Below are 24,421 nucleotides of genomic sequence, written 5' to 3'. Positions count from 1 at the left end.
ACCGTAAAAACGGCGTAAAAACCCCTCGCAGTAAAAGTTTTTAATCACGTGACCTATTTGCGTTTGTGCTAGGATTACGGTGGAGGTCCGGCTAGCGCAAAGTTTTATGGCATAGTGCTGCCCCAAGTGTCGAAAGTAAATACTTCTTCGCACATGAATTGGTAGAAACGAAAGACGGGTGTATACGTGATATATCGATATAAAGACAATGATTATATTCTATGAGTTTTTTCTGTACTATAATTACAAATGTAGTAAAAATAATATCTTTACTTTCATATACTAACTTTTATTATTGTATTATTAAGATAATATACAGCACTTATAAGCTTAGCTTTTTTATTATATACTCCTCTAAATTGAAGGATTTCCTTTGGTATCCATTATTATAATCAGGTTANTACAAATGTAGTAAAAATAATATCGTTACTTTCATATACTAACTTTTATTATCGTATTATTAAGATAATATACAGCACTTATAAGCTTAGCTTTTTTATTATATACTCCTCTAAATTGAAGGATTTCCTTTGGTATCCATTATTATAATCAGGTTATCTCTTATCATAGATACACGAATACTTTCGGATGTTTTCGATAAATCTTTCCGGATCTATTCTAGAGTAGCCATGAGGGAACGTACACAAAAGCTCGTTTTCCGCCATTTTAGCTCCGTGTCGCGATGACCTAGATTTCACTGACTTCTGATTGGTTGAAGGTACCTCTTTACGGCCGTATTCGCGTCGAAAGTTGAACATAGCTCAACTCGCTTTTACACTGGTTTTACGGCCTGCTCAAGCATACGATATCGGGGGTCACGTGATTAAAAGCTTTTATGGCGAGGGGTTTTTACGCCGTTTTTACAGTAGTGGAGTCTTAGCCTTACAGTCCAGATTTAGCTCCAAGTGATTTCTGGTTTTTCCCAAAGCTAAATTACTGTAGAAGCAGAGATTTCAGGATGTGGGCAAATTTAAAGAAAATGCAACCTTCTAACTCTGTTACATATATTAGAATAGAAAGTTTTAATAAAATCTAGAGTAGCTAATTGAAGACTATGGTTTTTCTAGAGAGAGCATAAAAAAAAACATCAATATCTTCAATAAAAATCAAAATCTAACCTTCCATGCAATAACTTTCATACTGCAACATATACTCAAGAGCTGGAAAGTATTTACAGAAACAAAGATAAAAAAAACATATGTATGGTCGAATGTATGGTCAGATTTTATTTCATTACCAGATGTGAATCTGGTAATGAAATAAAATCTGACCATACATCAATTAATAAGGAATGACAAAGATCCATATAGTCAAGCTGGAGTTGGGATTTATGCAATATCAGCCAAGGATGGAAGAAGAGAACTTAGAACTGTACATACAATTTGAACATCAGATCACTACAATATAGGTTGAAGAAAAATCAATACAATGTAAGGAAACAAATTCATTCAACAGTCCTTGCATCTCTTGCAACTAAGGTTGCCACCTGTCCAGGTTTGACCTGGAGACTCCGGGATTCAGTGAGTTATCTCCAGGCTCCGGGGTTAATTAATATTTCTCCGGGTTGTGCAAGTTGAAATGAATATGTACAAAATTATATGCAAGCCATTGTGTATATTTCTTCTCCCATGTATTAAATTACTAGTGTGGTGGTCATTGGCTTAAAGACATAACGTCTATAACTGGTGCAGGCACAGTGCTGCTGCATGCTATGTAGTTGTACTCTTTCTTGTGACTGTTCTGTTAGAAGATGTCTATTGAGAGTGACATGATATAGCCTATATAGATGACAGTTTGATAATTGGTGTTCGTGTTGGTTGATGATTAATGATAAGTTATAGTATATAGTTAGAGTCAGACTCAAGCAGGTTAAATAGCATTACATAACAAAAGGTCTTTTGGATCCTTAAAAAAAATTTTTTTTATTTTCGGATGTTTTTAATTCCAAATTTTTTACCTTTTAATCAACCTTTTAATGACACATGATTAATGCTTAATTGTTTTTTATGGAATTTATATAAATAAAAAAACTGTATATGTATGCATATGGGTTTTTTTGGTTTATTAAATCATCAACTCCAGGCAAGACTAAGTTATGAGGTGGCAACCCTACTTGGAACCCAAAAAGTTTCACATGGAGGTATTACAGAAGAAAATAGCTTAAGAAAGGGAGAAATCAAAAACTAGATGTTTATTTGGAAATTTCAGAAACTTATAAGCAAGGGAGTGTGTGTGAACAGGAGATGCACATTTTTATCAAATGCACAAAAGGTCTTACATTGTTAAGCAAATGGCTACATGTTATACATTACATTAGCTTTCTAGAGAAATTTGTTATTTTATCTATTTATTTAGGTATATAAATACATTATTCAGAGTATTTTTTTAAATAGTTGGAATGATTGGATGTTTTTAAAGATATGTTAAAGATTTAAGAATGCATAATTTGATGATGACTGCTAAAAGCAACCAAAAACATTAGTTATTAAATGAATTGCTAGAAAATACATTTATTATTGTGCTTTAGCAATAGCCAAAACATTTAAATTTTATCATTGTTTATTTTTTTTAGTTTTGTTATTCTATACAGCGTGACTTCAAATTATGAGTATTCAATACACAAGAATTCAATACAGCAAGTTGTTTTTTCTTAGCTCTCTTTCCAATTTATTAGATGAAATACTCAATACTCAATTTATAATTGTGCATTTCATCTGATAAATTATTTTGTATATTTACAGATACATATATTTTATTTATTTATGAGTCTAAGGCAATATCAAAGTTCATACTTTTATAGTAGTCACAAATTTAGGTCAACAAAAAAGTAAATAAAATTTTCAATAAATCACAAAAAATCCTTGTTGTATTTTAAAATATAAATACAGATCCCATTATTCATGATAAATCAACAAACACCTTTTAGGCTGCTGGGATTCACTTTTATTTAGCAAACACTTTCAACCTAGTCTAATAGGCCATCTCCAGGCTAACAATCTTTCTTGGAATATATTTTACCATTAAATATTGTTCCAAAATAGAACACAAAAAAGAATAACTATGTTTAAAAATTTAAATATAAAACCAAAAATTAAATTGTCCAAGAAATGCAGTTATAGTGAGCCATTTTTGTTCTATTTTCAATTTCAGCCCACCCTTGTTACTGTTTAACTTATCAGTGAATTCAGTGATGTTTTTGTTATTTTTCCAAATTTCCTATGCATACATCATCCGCACATCTTTTAAAATATATAATATCCTCTTTGAAGCCATTCACAATACTTTTTCCAGCTTTTGTAACACTAATTCATATAACACTCCTGATATGGGGCTCACCATGGGGACTCTTTTACCTATATATTTGGTTATTAAAGCTAAAAAAGGATTTGTAGCATACCAATCTTGCTAATTCTGTCATGTCATCAGTGTAATTCACTAACTCTGGAATCTGTAGGAGCATAAATTCCATTAATGCTGTAGAACATGATTCTTCTTTTATTGAAGGGTACAAGTTTACGTAATACATTACTGTCCCTATTTCTTCATCCATTAGCATGAGGTCTTGTAACTCTTTTACCCCTATTGTTGGGTCCTGTGCAACCAATATACTGTTCTCAAGATTGGTGGTAATGTATTTGTGCAATCGCTTCTCAATAATACAGGTTGGTCTTCTATATTTTTCCACTATTTTTCACACAATTATTTCTTTACCAAGCTTATGTGTTTTTGTGAATGCAATGATCTTGATATTCCTGGTCTTATGTTCCAACATTTTTTAAGGAAAGTTGATAGGTTGCTTTTTTCTAGTTTTTTAACTCTTCTGTTGATGTGTTCAATTATTTTTATGTCAATCCATTTGCATTCTGTTCATTTGATATAATCCTCCAAACTTTTGTTGTATGTTTATTGATAAGGTTAACAGTAACAAGGATGGACTGAAATTGAAAATAGAAAAAAGCTCCCTACAACTGAATTTCTTGGACATAAATATGGAATTTGAAAATGGAAGGATACATGCAAGTGTATACACAAGCTAGCATGTAGACCACTGTACTGTACATCCCTTCCAATTCAAATGATCCTTATCAATATAAGTTAGCAGCATTCTGAGCACTCATCAGAAGAGCCTTTTTATATTGCAATAATGTAATAGACAGAATGAGGGAACTATACAGAATTAAACAAATGGCAACAACACTAGGATATGAAACTAACATGATAGAAGGTCTGATTAGAAGGTTTGAGGATAACAAACATAAAACAAAAAACCTTGTGGAATCATGAAATTTACTTTTAACAAAGATATAACTAACATCATGAAAGAAATCACAGAACATAAAGGGTACAATATGATTGTAAAAAGAACCTCAACTATGTATTGAATTTTAAGGAACACTAAGGATAGATTAGAAACAAAGAAATGGCAGGTGTGTACGGGATACGGTATGAAAACATGCAGTTGGGGATAAACAAGGATTACATTGGTGTCACCACAAGGAACTTGAAAATTAGACTTAAAGAACATCAATATAATGTAAGAAAGGGATGCAATAACATGATACTCTCCAGGATGGTGCAGACTGAAGGCTCAGTGATAAAATGGGAAGAGGCAATCATCATTAAGTCAGTTCACTCCCCTACATTGGCACAGAACACTGTAAAAATTGAAATATACAAAAGTAGGTTGAAGGATAAGTGCATTAATGCAAGAGATGCCAACAGCTTAGCAACAGCATGGAAATACATTGTACAGAATAAGTTTGTTAGAAGGTCATAATTGCTTCATTTCTACTATATTTTTTGTATATTTTTGAGTTATTTTACATTTTACTGTTATTTGTTATTTCTATTAATTTTTAGTTCTTTTGGCTTTATATTCAAATATTTAAACTTAGTTATTCTTTTTTGTGTTCTATTTTGGAACAATATTTAATGGTAAAATATGTTCCAAGAAAGATTGTTTGTCTGAAGATGGCCTATTAGACTAGGTTGAAAACATTTACTAAATAAAAGCAAATCCCAACAGCCTAAAAGGTGTTTGTTGATTTATTTTGAATTATCCTGCTGAGGTAAATGAAAATCATTATTCATGATCCATTCTTGAATTAAAAACAATGAATTAACTTATATATTTAAAAAAATGTATAATGCACACTATTTTAAAAATGTACAATAATATTGAAGAATAAATACAAAAAAAATCTTTGTTTCTGTATTTAGTCTTCAATATTTAACATTTTTAATGGAGTTTTTTTAAAAGTGCTAAAAAACTTAACATCCAGCAAATTTTTTAATAATGCTAACATTTTCACCCATGTTGAACAGACAAAAATATCAACACTTATTAAAAAATTTGCTGGATTTTAGGTTTTTTAGTGCTTTTAATTCAGTTTTGAGTGGGAGTTTTTTTTAATCAATTATATATATTTCTAATTCAGAATAACTTCATTTGAACTTCTAATTGAAAGTCATTAAAAAATTACATTTAAATTCTGTCAAAAAATACAATTATATTATGCAAAATATCCATGGCAATAATAAGATTCATCTTGTTATTTTTAACACAACATAGCAGTTCGTTAGATTTTTATCACTTGTCAAAGTCTGTGTATGTATGTATGTATTACATATGAATATAGATATATACAAAAATCCATATTAATTTATATGGTACTCTTCAGTTAACAGGATGCCAGTCAATCAATGAAATCTGAGTCGCATTTACATCCTAATTTTTTTTATTTTACATTAAATTGTATATATAGTTAATTACATTGAAAACTTTCCCTTTTCCCTAAGATTGTATAAAAAGTTTAAGTCAATTATGTATTTAAACAATGACTGTTAATACATACAGTGGAACCCCGGTTAACGAACGTCCTGGTTAACGACCAAATCGGTTAACGAACTTTTATTTTGGAAAAATTTTGTCTCGGATAGCGAACTTAACGGCGTTTTGTGTCGAATTTATAAGCTTGCTTGCTTTTAGGGAAAATCGGTTAATTGTGTGTCGGTGATGGTCTAGGATCCATTCGTACGTTGGTGTGGCGGAGGAGACAAAGATGACAAGTATTTTACAGTGAAAATCGTTTATTAGAACGGGAAGATGCTTACATATTTGAGGTAGTTGGAAATGGCTTATCTACAGTATTTTCTCTCGGCACTGGGGAGTGGCGTATCGCTGGTCCTACGATAGTGCAAGCTGATCAGTCGTAGCCCCAGAGCGGACGAGATGGGTTCGCTTGGTCACAAGCGATGGTAGGTGACAGAGCTGCAACAACTGGAACGGTCTGCGAGACACAACACAAATTTTAGCGGGCACGACTTCAGGCTTAATCCAAATGAAGACGACACAGATAAATCGCCATAGAATTTTTAGGAAAACTGCATTTTGACCTTGAGATTTGGGATTTTTATAGTATTTCTTCCTTGAATCTCACCTTACGATTAGTCCTGCGTCCCATTCCTCGCTTCCCGATTGTTTTCTTCTTTGTCTCCAGGTGAAAATCGAAACCAGATCAGGTCACGAGTAAGGTTTGTTCCGAGGCATTTATTTGACACCTGTTCGTCGACTCTGATCAGAGATTGTTGATAAACCTATAAGCCTTTCGCTCATAATTTAGCCTATTGTTTCTGCTATCTGTCATTTTAGAACTTTAACGACCGTATGTGATGTTTTTATACTCATCAAATCTTTCTCCTTTTCCGAAATTTAACCTAGATCGATTGTTTATGAGCACATTTTCCTATATTTTCATTAAAGAAAACCCATTTTACAAATAAAATTACAAAAATACTGACGTCTAGAACGGATTAATTGTATTTGCATTAATTTCTATGGGAAAAATTTCTTCGGTTAACGAACGAACTCGTGGAACGGATTACATTCGTTAACCGGGGTTCCACTGTATTTGATATTGAAAAATATTAGCATATTTTGACATTAGTGTAATTGTTGAAGTGAAACTTTTCATAGCTTCTTGTTTATTTTATGCATAACATGTTAATTAATGTTATTTTCTTTTTAATTTTAAAATAGAAAATCATTAAAATTTAAAATCAGCATTTTTTAATTTATCATCACCTTACTCTGCATAGTACTGTGACTCATATTTGCATCATTAATGTAATGTGATTATTTATATTACATTTATGGATAGGCATGAAGTAACTCAGATTTTGAAACTGCATAGTTTTGTTCAATGTGTTTAGTAATTCTTCTTTTTGATGTGCTTTTTTGTTTTCAACTGAAAATGGATTTTACGATTTGGGAACTAAAAAATGACGAAGGAAGTGCTATTCATTTTTTTCAAGAAAAAGGAATTTTGCATAATGAAAGATACTGTAAACATAAAATACATTGTACTTTTCCTCCTATGAAGCCCCAAAACGGAGATGTCACACCCAATCCTGTTGTGAAAAGAAGGATGTTATTAAAGGCGGCCATACACATTAAGTTAATCCTCAAAGGATTAACCATGCATGCCTGACCTTGAGAAATTCCTGATAGTATATGGGGGAAAACTTAACAGTTTTGGCAAACTGTACCGACCACCAGAGTAGAATCAAAAAAACCATTTGATTTTCCTGCATAGTTTTGGACTGAATTATTTTGTTTGGGAGAATTATTTTCTACATATGTTTGGGAGAATTAAAACATATGTTTGGGAGAATTATTTTCTATAACCTTATTAACTTTTATTATTTAAAATTATTACTAAAAAATTAATTTTTCAGGTTATAAACTATTTTCGCATCAAAAATTTCTCGAGTAAATTAAAATTATAAATAATTTTAATATTTAGAAAACTTCTCATTTCATTTCTTCCGTTTTCATAAAACATCACTCTATATCATTTTCTTTTACATTTTAAAAAATTTATTGTTTTAATATCCAAGTAAATTAAAGCATGACAACTTAAAATAAGACAAAGTTTAATAAATTCTTTTTAATTATTAAATTATAAAATTAATTTGCGATAATAATGTTTACAATTTGTACTAATATCGGATGTAGTTGAGAATTATTAATATAATATTTGTCTATAAAATTTAATCCATGAATTTTTTTGGTAGTAAAATCGACTTGCCATTGATCCTTTGCTGATAATTGATGCTTTTTAACAGAATCTATAGCCCAAGATTTTTCTTGAAAAATTAATTTTCTGATCTGAAATAATTCCATTAAAAATTATTCGTATGAAAAATTAATTTTGTGATCAGTGCTACCCAAACCACTACTACTACTACTATTTACACCATAGACTTCTACGCATACTTTTTTCCCATGAATTTTAATAGAATTTGTTGCCAATAAACATCCAAGAACAGCCAGTATGTCGTTATCAGATGCCATGACCGACTGACTGACTAAGAGACAATGGCATAGCGAACATAACTGGCGCCCAGGGCACAACACTATATTGGCACCCCTCCCCTTCCAGAAACAAATCTTGTTTGTCTTGGAGACCATTTGGCACCACTTGCAGGAAATGTGCCCTACTTGCCCCACCCTAGTTACACCTCTGCTGAGAGATTTTCTTCTTTGTGTGTGGGCGATAGGAAATTCTGAAGTTCCTCAAGGTCAGGCAGCCTCAGAGGATTAGCTTAACGTGTATGGCTGCCTTTAGAAACAAGAACTAGTTTGAAGGATCAGGTATTTCTTTTTTGAATGCAGTTCATATACCTATGGTGTTTGGAACTAACCTCCAAAGATTTCTGCTAAATGCAGTTAGGAATCAATCCCAATAAAACTATAGATTGGAACAACTATATACAGGAGGTATGTGAAAACTCTTTAATCTGTCATCCTAACATAAAAATAGGTGGTGAAAACAAAATAGTAGATATAGACAAGTCTATATACACATAGAAAATATAATGTGGGACGCATTCTTCCACAGCAGTGGGTTTCCACAGCAAAAAGTGTTTTTTAGTAGCTGTATGTGATCGTTCTGCCAAAAAATTGATGAAGGAAATTCAAAAAAACATTAAAGAAGGAAGAATAATATATTCTGACTGTTGGAAAGCTTATTAAAAAGATGAGTTAGTAGAAGCCAGATATGACCATTTTCAAGTAAACCATAAGTATAACTTTATGGACCCTAACACCAGCTGTCATACTCAAAATATAAACAGGTTATGGGGGATTGTAAAATGGAGGAATAAAATTCATCATGGAACCTCACATAACCATTTAGATTCATATTTAATAGAATTTATGTGGCACAGACAACATTCCAAAAATAAAATGTTTACAGCAATATTAAAATGACATATCCAAGTTTATGTCACCAGTTTGATCGGCAAATGTTTTCAGAATTTTTTTTGTAATTCTCTAATTTCATAAAGTTTTTTCTGTATTTATATTCTTTTATGAATATTTATTTCAATATCTATAAAATACGAAATAAAGTATTGACTTCCTTAAAAAAAGTAGTGAAAATGACTGTCGTCCCATTAAGCAAAGAGTACTATTTATATATACTGTACCTGTACATATATACACTCACACATATATATATGTATTACTATCCATATATGTATGTATTCATACATACATTTGCATACATACATACATTTGCATAATAGTAATTTTTAATATAAATGTATTCATACATACTGTACATTTATATTAAAAATTACTATTATGAAAAATTTATAATTTTGAAAAAAAAGTCGAAAAACAAACTGAATATTTTAAAGAAATTTTACTCAGCATCAACAACATACCTTTTTAGCAGTATTAGTTAGCATTTCTTCTAAATCATCCAAATGTTTTCTTAAAACTGACTTTTGATCATGAGTGAAAGCAGGATGATTCACAGCCATAGTAAACATTAGCATGACTTCTTTCACGTCATTCTCATCAAGTAATGGCACTAATTCATTTAAGTTTACTTCAATCAATATCCTGTAAAGAGCATTAGCGCATAGGCGACTGGACGAATAGAGAAGAGCTAAAGTAACCACCACTTTACTTCTGCTAATTCTGTCCTTTACATCCTTCAAAGTAGATACGTATGTAATATCATTAGCATTACATTCAGATTCCCTGAGATAATGATAATCTTTCCTTCCGAGTGTTTCTATACAGTTTCCAATGAATCGGATTTCTAATGGAAGCAACATGTTCAAGAAGCAACATAGAACTTCTATTCTTTTAGACCCGTTAAGAGATTTGAACCATAAACATACTTCTTCTTTACAAATCATGGTTCTTTAAGTAATTCGAAATTTAAATTTGAATACTTTGTGATCAAATCTTTCAATTTAATCTCACCTTCTTACAAGGTTGCCATTTTGCTTTCCGAAAACAACTTCGGTAATTTGAACGAGAGTAAATATATTTTGACACTTGATGGCGCTTCTATCATTTTTATTTTATTTTCTAATTACTATATTTCATAATTATTTATAGAAACTTCAAAGCAAATTTTAAATTTTCAAACAATTTCTTTCATTATATATGTAAATAGTAAATATTAATTTTAGCAATTAAATTCATATAAAAAGATTATAATATACAGTATATTTTATATGTATATTATCCATATGAACAAGGGGGAGAAGAATAGAATATATGTATATTACTATATTAATTTATAATATTAATTATATTGTTTATTAAATGCTCGTTCATTCATTACATAATTATTTTATGTCAACATATTTCAAACGAATTACATTTTATCGTAATTAAAGTTAACTTATTAAGGCATTATCACAATGTTGTAAAACTTAAGAAACAAATTTAATAATTTCTCGATATTACTACGAACAAATTTTCATTTTTATTATTATACTTTCTGCATTAAAATTATATTAAATATTTTAAAACTTCACTCTCCTTATCTTTATAGAGAAAATTATGAAATGAAATGAATTATATCATTATTTAAACTAGATAAAATAAGTTATTTCTGATTAAAAGAAAACATATTTTCTCTGCACATTGATATTTTCAAATTGTAATATCAGTTTAAACATTATTTAATTATATTCAACTTCCATCCTACCCCTCTGTAACGCTGTCGCATATATCCACCCCCAAATTTATGTAACTCGTATCCTCTATAAACCCTCTTAAAATTGTGTTAAGGAATAATACACAGCACGGGGTGCCGAACGTTACATTATTTTATTAATTACATATAATTATTAATGTACAACATATAAAGTAGTGACATAAATAGTACGATCCACTATGAAACACTTCAGAAATAAAAATGACTCATTCCGTTACCCATAGGTTGAAATTCTAGCATTAACTAACATTTATGTATTATACCCTCCCAACTCTTGGAACGGATAGTAACGATTACCCACCCACCCATGTTTACGTTACATAACTGATGGGCAAGTTCCAAAGTTTATTGATATTAAAATTATATTATCGTATTATTTAGATAAGTGATTTTACAGATTCAATCATATTTAGGTCATTAATCCTCGGTACGTGATAAAATATAGTATATCGACTCATTTACATCAGCCTTTATCATCATGAATGAGAAACATCTCGGACATCAGTTTCTTGACATTAGAAACCACAGATAAGATATACGAACGAATTGACAATTTTCTTATCCCTCTTACCTTAGCGTCACCGATTAAACATGGCAGAAAGAGGGTTCGAAAGGCTAGAACAAGCTTCTGCATACGCAAAGTTTCGCCCTTCTCCTCCTCAATTCATCACTGATAAAATACTGAAATATTTAGAAGAGAAGGTATGTTTTAAATATAATTATATTAACCAATTATATCGGTAATTCGTGTTTCGGTAATCGGTAAAAATAACTTTCAAAATATTTAATTTTGTGCTAGTCGCCACGTTTACTTTTTGACGTTAAAGAGCCTCGTAGTTAAATTTTAAAAATAAAATTAATAAAAAGAATACTAAATTTGATAATTTACATGTAATTTTAATATAGATTAATCCTCCTTATGAACATGTATTGGATGTGGGATGTGGAACGGGGCAAAGTTCTATTGTATGGAAACCATATTTTCGTAACATTACCGGGTGTGACATCAGTTCCGCTCAAATTGAAGAAGCCAGAAAGAAAAGTTCGTTTGAAAATGTGAATTTCATGTTAGTTCTTTATAAACATTTCGTATTATTAATTAGTTGTTTCTCTGAAAATTACATACTGTATTCTGTTTATTAAAAATAATCCGAATTGAAAATACGAATGTATGACGGCAGGATGGGCGAATCAGTCCCCCGCTCTCGGGGATCGGATTAATTTTACGTGTTAGTTAATTATTTTCAAGTTTTGAATACTAACAGCTATATTCACGATCGAGGATCAAGAGCTAGAACTTAACCAATTATCATTCACTTAAGTAATAGATGTTCACGAACTAATAAGCCAACCGATTTTTCCGCCTCTCAAAATCTGTCGCTCTAGGCCCGCACAGTAGTTGCTTAGAAATACGAACCCGAGCACGCCATCCCTGTTCTAAGACAGAAGTATTATTAAAAAACACACTTATATTTTATATTTAATTAACCATTAGTGCCCAGTAAACAATTCTCTTCGTACTATCGTGCATCGCGTAATTTTTCTTTCAAATCAAAAATTAATACATAAAGCTACTCCAGAAAACGTCTTGTTTCTCTGAAAATATTCAATCTTTCAATCCTGTACCATATATTTAATTCACTTTCTGTTAGTGATGTAACGAATATTCGGTTACTATTCGGTATTCGGCCTATACCGAATACCGAATATCTAAAAACTATTTTTCGCTATTCGGCCGAATACCGAATACCTAAAAACAGGGCGGCCGGATGGCCGAGCGGTCAAGGTGGCAGGCAGCCTACCGCTCTGGGGGACCCGGGTTCGAATCCGAACGGGTCGAAAAAATCCCCAGGAATTTTTCGGGGGGTGATCCGTTCAGATATGTCGGGCCCCGTCCCTCACTACCCGGCAGCCCCATTGTGGGCCTGGCCGAACCCATAATGGGCTTGCAAAAAGAGGCCCTCTTAGTGCCCACAGGGCGGAAAGAGTTAAAAAAACAGGAGTAAGAAATAACAAAAACACAGTAAATTAATCATTTTGGTATTTAGATTTAATGTTATCGGTTAGATTTAATGTTATTAGTGTTATTTGTTTATATTTATTTTTAACTTATAACATGAAGAAAATAAAAAAAGAAAATAATATTAGTCACATGTATTCACAAAGATCAGCACACGTACAGTACACACCTATTTGTTCGAGAATCGTCGCACATTTGAGGGTCTGACCCTGCCTAAGGGGAGAGCAAAGCGCTGGTCTTTGCTCTTCCCTTTCTCTTTCCTCTATTGCTCTAGTCCACATATGCCTATGCGTACAGTACATCATAATACGCGCTCACGATACTTTCCATTCGTCTCTTTTCTGTCGTAGATTTCCCATTTTACAATTACATAGCCTGGTGATAACGGAGAAAACAGACAGATAGGACGTCGGTATAAGTTAGTAATGATTTCACAGATTTGAGACAGCTTGGTAGCCCGAACGGCCCCAGGCTTTCGCCCGAGCACGCTAAGTGACTTTCATTAGCATTTAGCTTTCCGAAGTCTGGGACAACAATTGTTTGGCATTGTGAGAGGCCGGACTTGAAAGGAAAATTTTATTCAAAAATTTTGTTCGGAAAGAAAAAGGGTCGCTACGGATATGATTATATATCCTTTCCCACGGAATCAAATGCGAAAATCGTCACTGGACGTGAAGAACGATTTTACCAAAAAAGGACAAGAATTGCGAGGGGAGGACCCCCAAATAAAGGAGAAGGTCCGATGACTCGACGAACTCGAGTCATCGGACCTTCTCCTTTATGGACCTTCTCCAACCTTAGTGGACGGACGGAAGAGTTTGTCCGTCCTCTAAGGTTGGTCGTGTGTATACACTCGGATAAATCTCGCCGCCGATGTTTCTCCAATAGCCAGCGATCAAAAGCTTAACCGCAGATAGCCGATGAGCCCAAGTACCCACTAAGGACGTGTCTCCACCGAAAAAGGACTCAAATCAAGAGAGCGATCTTCAGGTAAATACCACTCGAACAATTGTAAACTCTCTCTCTCTCTTAAAGCATATGTGTAACTAGCTTAGGCTTATATAATCAATAAACGAGTATTATTTTCCATAACCGAATTGTAAAGTGCACTTCTTTGGCCCAATTGGTCTCCATCCCGAGTCCAACCGCCCTCAGACGCGACTGCTCGCGTGTAAAGGCGAACATAACGGTCTCTGTGTCTACCCATAAGACACGGTGGTGTCAGTCCTGATATATTAGTCATTGCAGTCTTCGCCAACGCGATGTCGACCCTTCTGTCCTGTGGTGCCGAAGCATAAAGGAGGCCCTTCGGCATTGTCACAGCATTGACGGCCGCGAATTTCGCGCCAATAAGCTGCCCCGACTTGTTCGATTATGTTATCAACTCAATTTCATATTTATTTTCACATTTTCACTTCGCTGTTTTTCTCTATTCTTTTTCCGTTATTTACACGTGTAGGTCATTTCGTTGTTATCCACATTTGATATCATCATTTATCACATTGTGGAGAGCACGTGGATGGACAACACAAAGGAATTTGTCTACAACAAAAGTTTTATTGTTGATCGTGCAAGTATACAATATTTTCAGTGATCCCAACTCCGATACATACAACTCGCGTAACATATGATTATATCGGAAAGAGAGTGCAACAGTACTTCGCGACAATTTTAAACTGTACTTAACCTATCTTAACCTAACTTAACCTAATCTATATACTAAATGAGACAGTAGAATTAAGGGAAAATATTAATATTAAGAATCAGAGAAATAAGGGAAGATTGCTGGTGGGGTACCCGTGTCTCTTCTTTTTCTTCAGAGTCCACTCACATCGATGAAAATGAACTACCGTGATCTTCCTTCCTTCCCGTGATGTCTCGCTCTCGTTGTCCTGGAATCGCTCCCTTCTCCTTCGTTACGGCGACCAGGATCTCCTCGCACTGTCCGTCCTCTCCCAACGCTAGCTCAAAAGTCCCTCCCACCCTTTCTCTCCTTGCCTCGGGGCCTACTTCCACACCCTTGTTTTTCGTTGTCGTTCTGAGAAAATGTTTTACCATCAGCAGGGAAACAGGACCGTTAGAAAGTTCGAGAAAGTGTTAAACAAAAGATCGAGGAAACTTAATCATAGGCTTAATACAATATACAAATATATAATAAAAAAAAACACAACTGGTGTATCACCACAACATACTGTCATGACGCTCTTGTCTGTCTGCTACAACTGTCAAGAATTAACGCGATTGGCGAAGCGTAGTGACAGCGGGCCAATAGAGAGCAGGGTCCTTACCATAATGCGGTTTGCGCGCCAATTTTCGTACGTGCGTTAATCGAGCCGAATATTCGGCTATTCGGCCACGCTCCTGGCCGAATATTCGATATTCGGCCTGAGGCCGAATATACTATTCGTTGCAACACTACTTTCTGTCGATAGCAACAAATATTTATTTAAACTCGAGACATTTTGCATCTTTTATAGCTAACTATACTTATCTATTTTTTTAATTTCAAATTATTTTTCACAGTATTTGTCCTTCGGAAAAAATTCCTTTTCCCGATAATTCAGTTCAGATGATATCTGTAGTTACAGCTCTCCATTGGTTCGATATAGAAGAATTTTTCAAAGAAGCAAAGAGATTATTGATCAGAAATGGTGTTTTAGCCGTTCAGAATTATCATACAGTTAGGGTGAAATTCGATACAGATGAGAAAACTTCTTTAGGAAATGCTATCCTGAAAGAGGTTGATCTTTCATTTTATTTACTTCTTTTATAATTTAATTCGTTTTATGTTATAGTTTATCCTGTAAAATGTGAATGTTAACATCTCTTACAGCTAATGTATGATAAATTACACGAATATATGTCGAAAAACGTTATAAATTCCGTTAATGAATTTTCTTCTATCAATTTTCCGTTTTGCGATGTTGTCAGGTAAGAACACTTTGTCTAAATTAATTAATTAAATATTAATATCGAATTTGAAATTTAGGCATACTGGAATAAAAGATAGTATTGAAGTAACGGTGGATTATGTCATCGGTTTCTTTTTCTCTTTCTCTCGCTATCAAACTTTCAAAGAACGTCAACCAGAAAAAGCCGAATCTGTGTTGAAACAATTACAAGAAAGGTAATTGTATCCCAAAATTTTAATTATTTTATTTTTAANAGTTGTAAATTCCAGTAATGAATTTTCTTCTATCGATTTTCCGTTTTGCGATGTTGTCAGGTAAGAACATCTTGTCTTAATTAATTAATTAATTATTAATATCATGAATTTCAAATTTAGGCATACCGGAATAAAAGATAGTATTGAAGTAACGGTAGATTATGCCATCGGTTTCTTTTTCTCTTTCTCTCGCTATCAAACTTTGAAAGAACTTCAACCAGAAAAAGCCGAATCTGTGTTGAAACAATTACAAGAAAGGTAATTGTATCCCAAAATTTTAATTATTTTATTTTTAATCATTGTTTAATTTTATCAATTATTATTATTATTATTTAGACTTTTGGAATTGGCTGGAGGAGAAAATGGAAAATTTAGACTGGAGCGAAATTGTTATTTAATTTTATGTAGAAATGTTTAAAAAAAGTATTTAAACGATCATAAATTAACACATTTAGTTGCCATTATTTACATATAAGTTTTTGTTTTGGAGTGAAGAAAATGTTGGTAATCACAATTTTTATATTGGGAAATTTTGTATGCTGTCAACAATGTATATGCTATAAACCCTCATTTAAAATCATGGTTAAAATACATTGAATAATAAATGATTTTATAAAATAAATTAAGATTTAATAATATTTGACTACCTTATACGTTGAACAGAAAAAAACATTACAGTATATTCAAACATTATTTCTCTTTGTCATTTATGTATTTAAGCTTATATTTTAATTTTTTTTAAATTGAATATTTGTACAATATTATATACTCCACAAGCTCTTGAGAGAATGATTACTTGATTCGAGGAAAGTGGACATCTGGGAGTTCGATCGAAGTTGCAAACCTATCACTTCCTTGCATTTCCTACAGATTCGCCCATTGGACTGCATCAGTTTCAACTTTTAGTATTTAATAATTAAGGTAAAAATGGAATTAAATGAACGAAAATAAAACACAAATAATTAAATAATTTTTATTTTATATTTTATTTGTTATTGAAATTGAAGAAACTTCTAATTGCGGATTGTATCAAACTCAATTTATTCAAAAGCAACGCATCACGATCTCTCTTCTGAAGCATTCTCCAATAAAACATGGCTCTAATAAAAATTCATTCGTACAATTTTTCATTTTGTTTAAAAAATTTATATTTCTTCCTCAAAAGTTAACTCCGAAAAACACTTTGAAGGATGTTGAAGGCATTCAAACAATGGGTATAACAAAGTCTTTCACAATTCATCCTCCACCAATATTGTATTTTAACGGATTTTAATGTCTTTAGAAAAGATTAAAAAATATATATATTTCAAATAAATATCACTTAAATATATTTTAAAATACCTGAATGTTTCTCAATTGTTCTAGTTTTTCCCGTTCGTAAATATGGCTCTCGTATATTAGTTTTATCTTCGCGAACTTGAATGTAAGCCTTATCTATTTGAAAGTAATGGAAATTATCAACATTTATTATCCATTGTTTATCATAAAAATAAATTTCCATACTTTAACTCGCTTCATTATCTTTTTAAGTTTGGGCCAATTCAAAATTGTTCTCGATCTTGCCAATTTTCTTAAACCCAAATTATGTTTCAGATATATTACCCATCGATTCGGTCTCTTAAAACATAAAATAATTGTAAATTTTATTATACGTACTCTATTATAAAGAATAAATATCAAATGTATTGCATTCATTGGCGATTTAGGCAGAAACAATCTAAATTCTCAAGATATAGGGCCTAAAACTTTCATACGGTCTTGGTCCAGTTAGTACAGTATTATATGTCATGAAATGTTATACTGTACTAACTGGGACTCTGTGGCTTGTACAGCGGTGTGCGGTGACAATTTTCAAAAGGGACCAGATATGAGAAATTTTATTTTTCATACATTATAACAATTATTATTTAAACACCAGAAAAAAAAAACATTTTATTTGCATGTTATCGGCACATTAATGTTACTTTCCCAGCTCCGATATAAATGAGTCCTGAGAGTTGTTCAGGTTGGTTCGTGGAAGAGTTGAATTCAGCGTAAAAGAGGGGAGAACGGATGGGAAAAATACAAGAAAAAATACATATTTTTCATGTAAAAGGTTTCAAATACAGCTGCATTAAAAGTGATATTTGGACAGTACTTCAAGGAATTTAGGGGACTAGCCTAATCCCCCTAGTCCATTTTCGGCACGCCACTGGGCTTGTACAATATTAAATATTGTGTGATACAGGCTTTAACTTATATAAATGCATATATGGTATCTCTTATGTTCAGGTTTGTCCAAAACCCAGGTCTTGGACAAATGTGGACATAAGAGGCCCTCTATATACTTTGAAGGTATTACATACCTCGGAAACTGCTTTATATGTTAAACTTGAACTTCGCTTTCGTTTCTCTGTCATTATATGCAATTTATTTAAATATTGTACTAAAAAATAAAGAATAGGCTTAATCAGTTTTTTGTAACTTCATCTGATAGCGCTATAAGTGTGATTTATTCTTCGTGATTCGNTATTTCTACTATATAACTAAACAATTAAAACTTATGAAGTATTGTATTAATAAAATTAATTAACGATTTTGAATCTCACTCGAAGAAATATGTGTCCATTTCTTCTAATGTTATTATGAAAAACAAAATAGCGAATCACGTTTTGAACGAGGATGATTTTGTACACTTCGTAACAGATTAAAAGTTTGGTCTCTTTAAAAAATGACAGAATTCTTATAGAAAAATGACACATCACTTGTGTTCAATGAGGACGTGAACAAATCTGACACAACAGAGAGCTGCACACCTATAAATGAGACACGGAGTTACAAAAACGACAAGAATCCGAATCGTCACAAATGTTTAAAGCAGTAACTAAAACTAGTAATCAAAAAGCGAACATAATTGCAAGAAAACTACCAAAATTGACTAATTTAATTTATCCTCTTGAACACAATTTAATTACAACACAGAACACTTAAATATCTCATTTTACAATAGAATTATGATAAAATTCTAGTCATATGCTAACTTACCATAATTCTCAGTCTTTTATTTTTTATAGAAAGATAATTTCTTACTGCATGTTGTATAACTTTAATTTGCTTAAAATAAAATTTCCCGTAGAATATAATTTTTTTCCAATTTCTTATTCTCGTAACTGCATTTTTCTTCAAAACAATGGAATTTTAAAGTTTTTATATACTAATATACTTAATCAGCAGTTTAAAATTAAATGTGCCTTACCTTTTTTTTCAACTCTTCGTACGAATTGCTTTTGACTTTTCTCTGAAAATCGATCGCAACTTTTCTCTGCAGTAATCCTGTGCCATCGCGACATATCCTTCTAAACCAACGTTGCAATTTATTAGCCGTTGAATTCTTATGAAACAAAATTATACAAATTATTTTAAAATAAGTGAAATATTAAATTATTTAATAATTAACACATTACCATAAAGATAATGATTGCTTTTAAATTCATTTGATCTGATCTGATCAGATAGCCTCTAGATAAACTTTGCAACCTCTGTACTAGGAAATAGAGTTTCTGGTAAATTTTTCTTTGTATGACCATTCTCCACCAGCTCTGTATAATAACAGCTGAATTTTGCTAACCACCAAGAAATAATAGAATAAAAAAAAAAATTAAAATTAAATTTCTATATTTTAAAAAACTTACCATGAACTCGTAAGTAAAGAGGATAATTTTGCTTCGAACGATACAACCTCTAATAGCTGCTTGGAAACTAATCAGAACAGGCCAATTTTTGTTGTACTTGCGATTTAGTAAGAACAGTTTTATCAATTTTTGCAGCTTAATTACGGCAGCATTCTGTATAAAACGATTTAATTATTTATTAGTCCATTACTACAAAGTGCATAAAGTGTGCAACCAATAGGAAATTTTTCATCGTTACAGGTTGAGTAATGGTGCTGAGTAAGACCGGGTAGAGATAATTCTCCTTGTCTGTCTAAGATCCTCATTGATTTACGACAGCAAAGAACAAGAAGCTGACATAATGCTGGTATGGTGCAGCTAATGGAACATGCATGTCATTGTGCCCTTCTTCCTTAAAACATCTGTTATTGGGAATAATTATCATGTTGGGAGATGAAATAATACCGGACCTCGAAGTAATGAAGTAATGTGTGATTTTGCTTATTTTTTTTCTATTGGTTTCAAACTTTACGCACACCCTGTATAAATTTTTATTATTTACAATAAATTTTACTTTGTTTTTATATTGCAGAAGTAATGATTTTTTATTATTCTTTCTGATATATTTTAAAATAATGACACAGTTTTTCATTTGTAAATATTTTCACTTTTCAATCATCATTTTAAAACGAGATTGCAATGCGATCAAATGATTCAACTATAAAATGTAGGCAAATAAAATTGTATAACATGAAAGATATATTTTTTTTTATTACAGGTAGTTTCTATTACCTGAACTTGATTTAATATTTTGTATTTTACTTCAACTCGAATCCACCATAACTGAATAATTCTAGAAGCTGTATCCTATAAAATTTGTTTATGTAATTATATATATATTGTGGCTCGAAAGTTAGTTAACAGAGATATATTTTTAAACTTGTAACGAAGTGACTTAATAATAATACAAATTAATTTAACCCATTTTAAAACCAATCTTTAAAAATATTTTCGTTAACTGACTTTTGGGACAACATGCATTTGTGACATAAATGAATTATAACATTTATAAATTACCTTGATAATTCTTAAGAGTATTTCTTTCACATGATATGTTCTCAAGATACTTTGGATAGCAATCAATTTTCTTTTATATCTCATTACTAGAATTCGCACGTGAATCTTCCACCAGAGCTGTGCGAAATAACATAATCATGAACTCATAAATTAGAATTTATCGTTTTGAAAGGGATGAGGGATGAAGAAAGATTCTTCGATTCGTACTACTCATACAAAAGTATGTTATGAGATCGAATCCGATTTGAATACAGATATTTATATAACAAATAGATTGCGGCCAAAGTTTTCATTGCGAAAACGTGAACGTCGACGTTCAGCGCCTCCATCCTATAAGCCTAGAAGTTTGACAATGGCGTTTGGAACGTCAGTTAAATCACGCTCGACGTTCCAAACGCCATTGTCAAACTTCTAATCTTATAGGAAGGTGGCGCTAAACGTCCGATGTTCACGTTTTTGCGATGAAAACTTCGGCCGCAACCTCTAATCGCGAATAAAAAATTAATTGAAATTAATAATCCCAATTTGTCTCACATTTGCTTAGATACTCTACACTTGGTAATCTATCACTTTTAATGTAATTATTTATTGTAATTAAGTCTTTCGGTGCCCAGCGGATAAAATTACTGAAACATTGGTAATTGGTCTCGAATTTGTGCCTGACCAACGGGCTGGCCCCGTGAAATTTTGTATGCTTTCTTCAAGTGTCTAACACCGAAATGCTACAATTTCCTACAGAAAGACCTCTCCCTGTCAGATCGTCGAAGTATTGCGTTGCCTTATTCCATTGATCCAATCTTATTTTAATTGAATTATTAGGATATTTCTACTATATAACTAAACAATTAAAACTTATGAAGTATTGTATTAATAAAATTAATTAACGATTTTGAATCTCACTCGAAGAAATATGTGTCCATTTCTTCTAATGTTATTATGAAAAACAAAATAGCGAATCACGTTTTGAACGAGGATGATTTTNTAGATTCAAATAAAAACTCCCAATGAGTGAAAAAAGCAACCAAGCATTTTGCATTTTTTCAATATAATACTTCATGTAACCTTGAGTTGATCAATGTCCAAATTTCTCCACAGACCACACAGTTGGCAACTGCTGGTCTAAACAAACCATATATATATATGTAAAATTCAAAAAAATTAATGTTTAATCATTATGCTTAAGTTGAATATATTCATATTATATTTTTTCTTTTCGTATCTGCTGATGCAGAAGATTGATTGACTCGAAAATAATAATTTGTAAATAAATATAAGAAATAATTATATCGATAAATTTGTTACTTTTATCCTTTTGCGTGTTCTATTTTTAAAAATTCTCATCAGTGAATAAAATTCTTTAATCTTCATGAATAATTATCATTTTCCTCTTTCAGATATAATAGTGATAATTTGGAACGGTGTTTTATTAATTGTTTAATACACGATTAATTTAATAAATGTATGCTATATTGTTAGTTAAACAAATAATTCTAGTTTTGTTACGTTATTAATGCTCTCATCTTCTCTTTTAAAAGTAATTTCTATCAGGCAGTTAAGGCGTCAATTTACTGTTCGGGGGATCCGGATGGAGGAAAAGCCCTGGCGAATTTTCGTAGGTGGTCCATACTCATCCTGGATTCTGTAGACCCACAATGAGGCATCCCGATGGTGACGGTCGAAACCAGATATATTCGGGACAAGCCACCTATAAAAATTCTTCAGTGTTTCACCTGGATTTGTTTCCTGATTCTCAGAGCGACAGGTTGATGCTTTAACTACTTTGGCTGTCGACTTATTGCACACCCATTTAAAAATGTGTAGAGAAATTTATATTTGCACATAAGATAATGCCTTGTTAAAGAAAAATAATAATACTATACTACATACTGCAATCAGAAATGTTGGAAATATACAGTATATTGAGAATTGGTAGAATGGCTATCTGCATTCAGTTCAGCCACTTACGTGTAATTAGTGCCCACCAAAAAGTGTGCACGATTTGGACATTATTTTTAATATTGGTTTCTGGCATAATTTTAAATAGTGATGTAAATCGATCAAGAGAAAATCCGCATGCTGAGGATTGCTCTTGATCGGCTAGAAGAATAGAAGGAGACATGTGAAAGTTGACACAAGGATCTGATCTCTTTCGGCTGTTTCGTGTTTTTACATTTTTAAAACATTTTTATACTATCTTTATCACAGCTAATTTTACTGTTTTACTTTTTATGAATATCATTACTGCGATCCTAACAAGAGAAATTGTGGCCATCATTAATTTAGTTTCTGAATGTAACTTTAATGTGTTGATGTCCGAAATTCCGGTTGGCGAATTTTTGGCTATTTTCTCAATCTTTCGTCACTGTAAAGATCTGGCAACAGAAGGTTTTGTTTAAAAAATAAAAATATTGTGAGGACATCATGTCGAATGCTACAATTCCTAGTGATTTCTTAAGAAGTGTTCTTCAAAATGGAGTTGGTAGATATGTCTGTCAGTTAAAGCGAGTAACTTTAAAGTTCTGTAAAAGTCACGGCGGTAGTAAAGGTGTTAGAGAGTTCATAGAAACAGAATTGATTGACTTTGCACGCCAGAATCCCGGGACCGTAGTTTACCTTCAACCGAGGAGGCATCGAGGACCCGTTATAAGTGCCGAGTATTTAAATGGTAATAAAGACTGGTTATATTGTCAAAACTACACCCGAGACGAAGTTAGAAAATGGCTGGAATATATGAAAAACAAATCTGGCTTACCCATTGTGCGAATAAGGAAATACCATCATACAGATAGTCCGAGCATTCAAGGTGTATGGCATCCCTTCATTCATAAACCTACACATCTTAATTTAGCTAAATTTCCTTGCCCGGAACGGAGTGAACATTATACTCCAGCCCTCTCTGCTACTGAACAATTGTTGCAAATTGCCAAGGCTGAGAAAAATGTTTATGTAGATGATGAAGATGTTGATTAAGTTAACTTCATAATTAACTGGAGTTACAAAATAGAAACTCTAAAAAGAAATTAAATTCAAAAAGTTGGACTTTTTGAGTTTAAAGTATAAAGAAAAATATTAGCAAGCTGTTAAAATGTAATGAATTTTCAAATTTTTTTTCTGAATCTATTAAATATTTATACAAATTTTAGAGTTAATAAAAGTAAAAATTAGACTAATTATATAATATATATGTGAAGTGAATTTTTTGACATTTAAAACATGAAAAATGTGTTAATAAATTTATGGTACTTTTAATAAGTGAAATGATTATACAGATGTGTTTTGTACAAGTTTTAATCATGATCTTAATTCAAAGTTTTAATCTTTAAGAAAATTGTTTTTTTTTTTTTACTTTTAAAAATGAAGTATGTTTAATAGGAAAAGATTTTTTTGAGTGAAATATAAAATATAAGCATAAAATTATGAATATCTATTCAGATGTAACTTACAACAAATGTGAATTACAAGTGTTCAAAGTTTTAATAAC

General features: G+C 31.9%; 5 protein-coding genes and 1 long non-coding RNA gene across 11 annotated transcripts in view; 3 read left to right on the top strand and 3 right to left on the bottom strand.

The window, feature by feature from the left end:
- The window catches only part of LOC111623396 (zinc finger CCHC domain-containing protein 2-like), a 68,572-nt gene extending 58,140 nt beyond the window's left edge, over positions 1-10,432 (bottom strand). The window contains exon 1 of the mRNA XM_023365960.1: positions 9,733-10,432. Coding sequence (XP_023221728.1) covers positions 9,733-10,215 — 483 coding nt within the window. The 5' untranslated portion in view covers positions 10,216-10,432. The remainder of the gene's footprint in view (positions 1-9,732) is intronic.
- On the top strand, positions 5,050-17,334 carry LOC111623397 (putative methyltransferase DDB_G0268948). 2 transcript variants are annotated; one of them, XR_002756433.1, is made up of 9 exons: positions 5,050-5,069; positions 11,441-11,729; positions 11,934-12,094; positions 15,571-15,787; positions 15,881-15,978; positions 16,037-16,174; positions 16,550-16,717; positions 16,991-17,134; positions 17,221-17,334. XR_002756433.1 is itself a non-coding variant. In XM_023365961.1 (6 exons), exons 1-6 carry the CDS (start codon positions 11,619-11,621, stop codon positions 16,629-16,631), a joined length of 807 nt encoding a protein of 268 aa, XP_023221729.1. In that variant the 5' UTR covers positions 11,373-11,618; the 3' UTR covers positions 16,632-16,978. The 2 variants fall into 2 exon arrangements, 1 of the variants encoding a protein (XP_023221729.1); XM_023365961.1 differs by lacking the exons at positions 5,050-5,069; positions 16,991-17,134; positions 17,221-17,334 and having other exon boundaries at positions 11,373-11,729; positions 16,550-16,978.
- Positions 16,211-16,368, top strand: LOC111623399. Its single transcript, XR_002756434.1, has 2 exons — positions 16,211-16,273; positions 16,334-16,368. It is a non-coding gene; the product is annotated as an uncharacterized LOC111623399 (long non-coding RNA).
- Positions 17,335-17,349: 15 nt separating the features above from the next.
- Positions 17,350-18,617, bottom strand: LOC111623398. The gene is made up of 4 exons (XM_023365962.1): positions 18,559-18,617; positions 17,717-17,830; positions 17,555-17,647; positions 17,350-17,489 (listed from the first exon to the last, which is right to left on the bottom strand). Exons 1-4 carry the CDS (start codon positions 18,610-18,612, stop codon positions 17,379-17,381), a joined length of 372 nt encoding a protein of 123 aa, XP_023221730.1. The 5' UTR covers positions 18,613-18,617; the 3' UTR covers positions 17,350-17,378.
- A 292-nt stretch (positions 18,618-18,909) lies between these two features.
- LOC111623388 lies at positions 18,910-22,378 on the bottom strand. Of its 5 annotated transcripts, XM_023365942.1 has the most exons (9): positions 21,841-21,927; positions 20,941-21,057; positions 20,656-20,730; positions 20,438-20,581; positions 19,885-20,037; positions 19,657-19,815; positions 19,449-19,583; positions 19,238-19,372; positions 18,910-19,008 (listed from the first exon to the last, which is right to left on the bottom strand). In XM_023365942.1, the coding sequence occupies exons 4-9, from the start codon at positions 20,513-20,515 to the stop codon at positions 18,964-18,966; spliced, it is 705 nt and encodes a 234-aa protein (XP_023221710.1). In that variant the 5' UTR covers positions 20,516-20,581; positions 20,656-20,730; positions 20,941-21,057; positions 21,841-21,927; the 3' UTR covers positions 18,910-18,963. The 5 variants fall into 5 exon arrangements, with proteins under 5 accessions (XP_023221710.1, XP_023221706.1, XP_023221707.1 ...); XM_023365938.1 differs by lacking the exons at positions 20,438-20,581; positions 20,656-20,730; positions 21,841-21,927 and adding an exon at positions 22,243-22,378; XM_023365939.1 differs by lacking the exons at positions 20,438-20,581; positions 20,656-20,730; positions 21,841-21,927 and adding an exon at positions 22,243-22,378 and having other exon boundaries at positions 19,657-19,791.
- A 96-nt stretch (positions 22,379-22,474) lies between these two features.
- On the top strand, positions 22,475-24,027 carry LOC111623395 (39S ribosomal protein L43, mitochondrial-like). The gene has a single exon (XM_023365958.1). It carries the CDS (start codon positions 23,362-23,364, stop codon positions 23,908-23,910), a length of 549 nt encoding a protein of 182 aa, XP_023221726.1. The 5' UTR covers positions 22,475-23,361; the 3' UTR covers positions 23,911-24,027.
- Positions 24,028-24,421: the final 394 nt, after the last annotated feature.

Source organism: Centruroides sculpturatus, unplaced genomic scaffold, assembly GCF_000671375.1.
Source record: "Centruroides sculpturatus isolate CEXI.00-Female unplaced genomic scaffold, Cexi_2.0 scaffold314, whole genome shotgun sequence".
NCBI lineage: Eukaryota > Metazoa > Arthropoda > Arachnida > Scorpiones > Buthidae > Centruroides > Centruroides sculpturatus.
The sequence above is the reverse complement of the archived record's forward strand: the minus strand, read 5'-3'. Positions and strand labels throughout refer to the sequence as shown.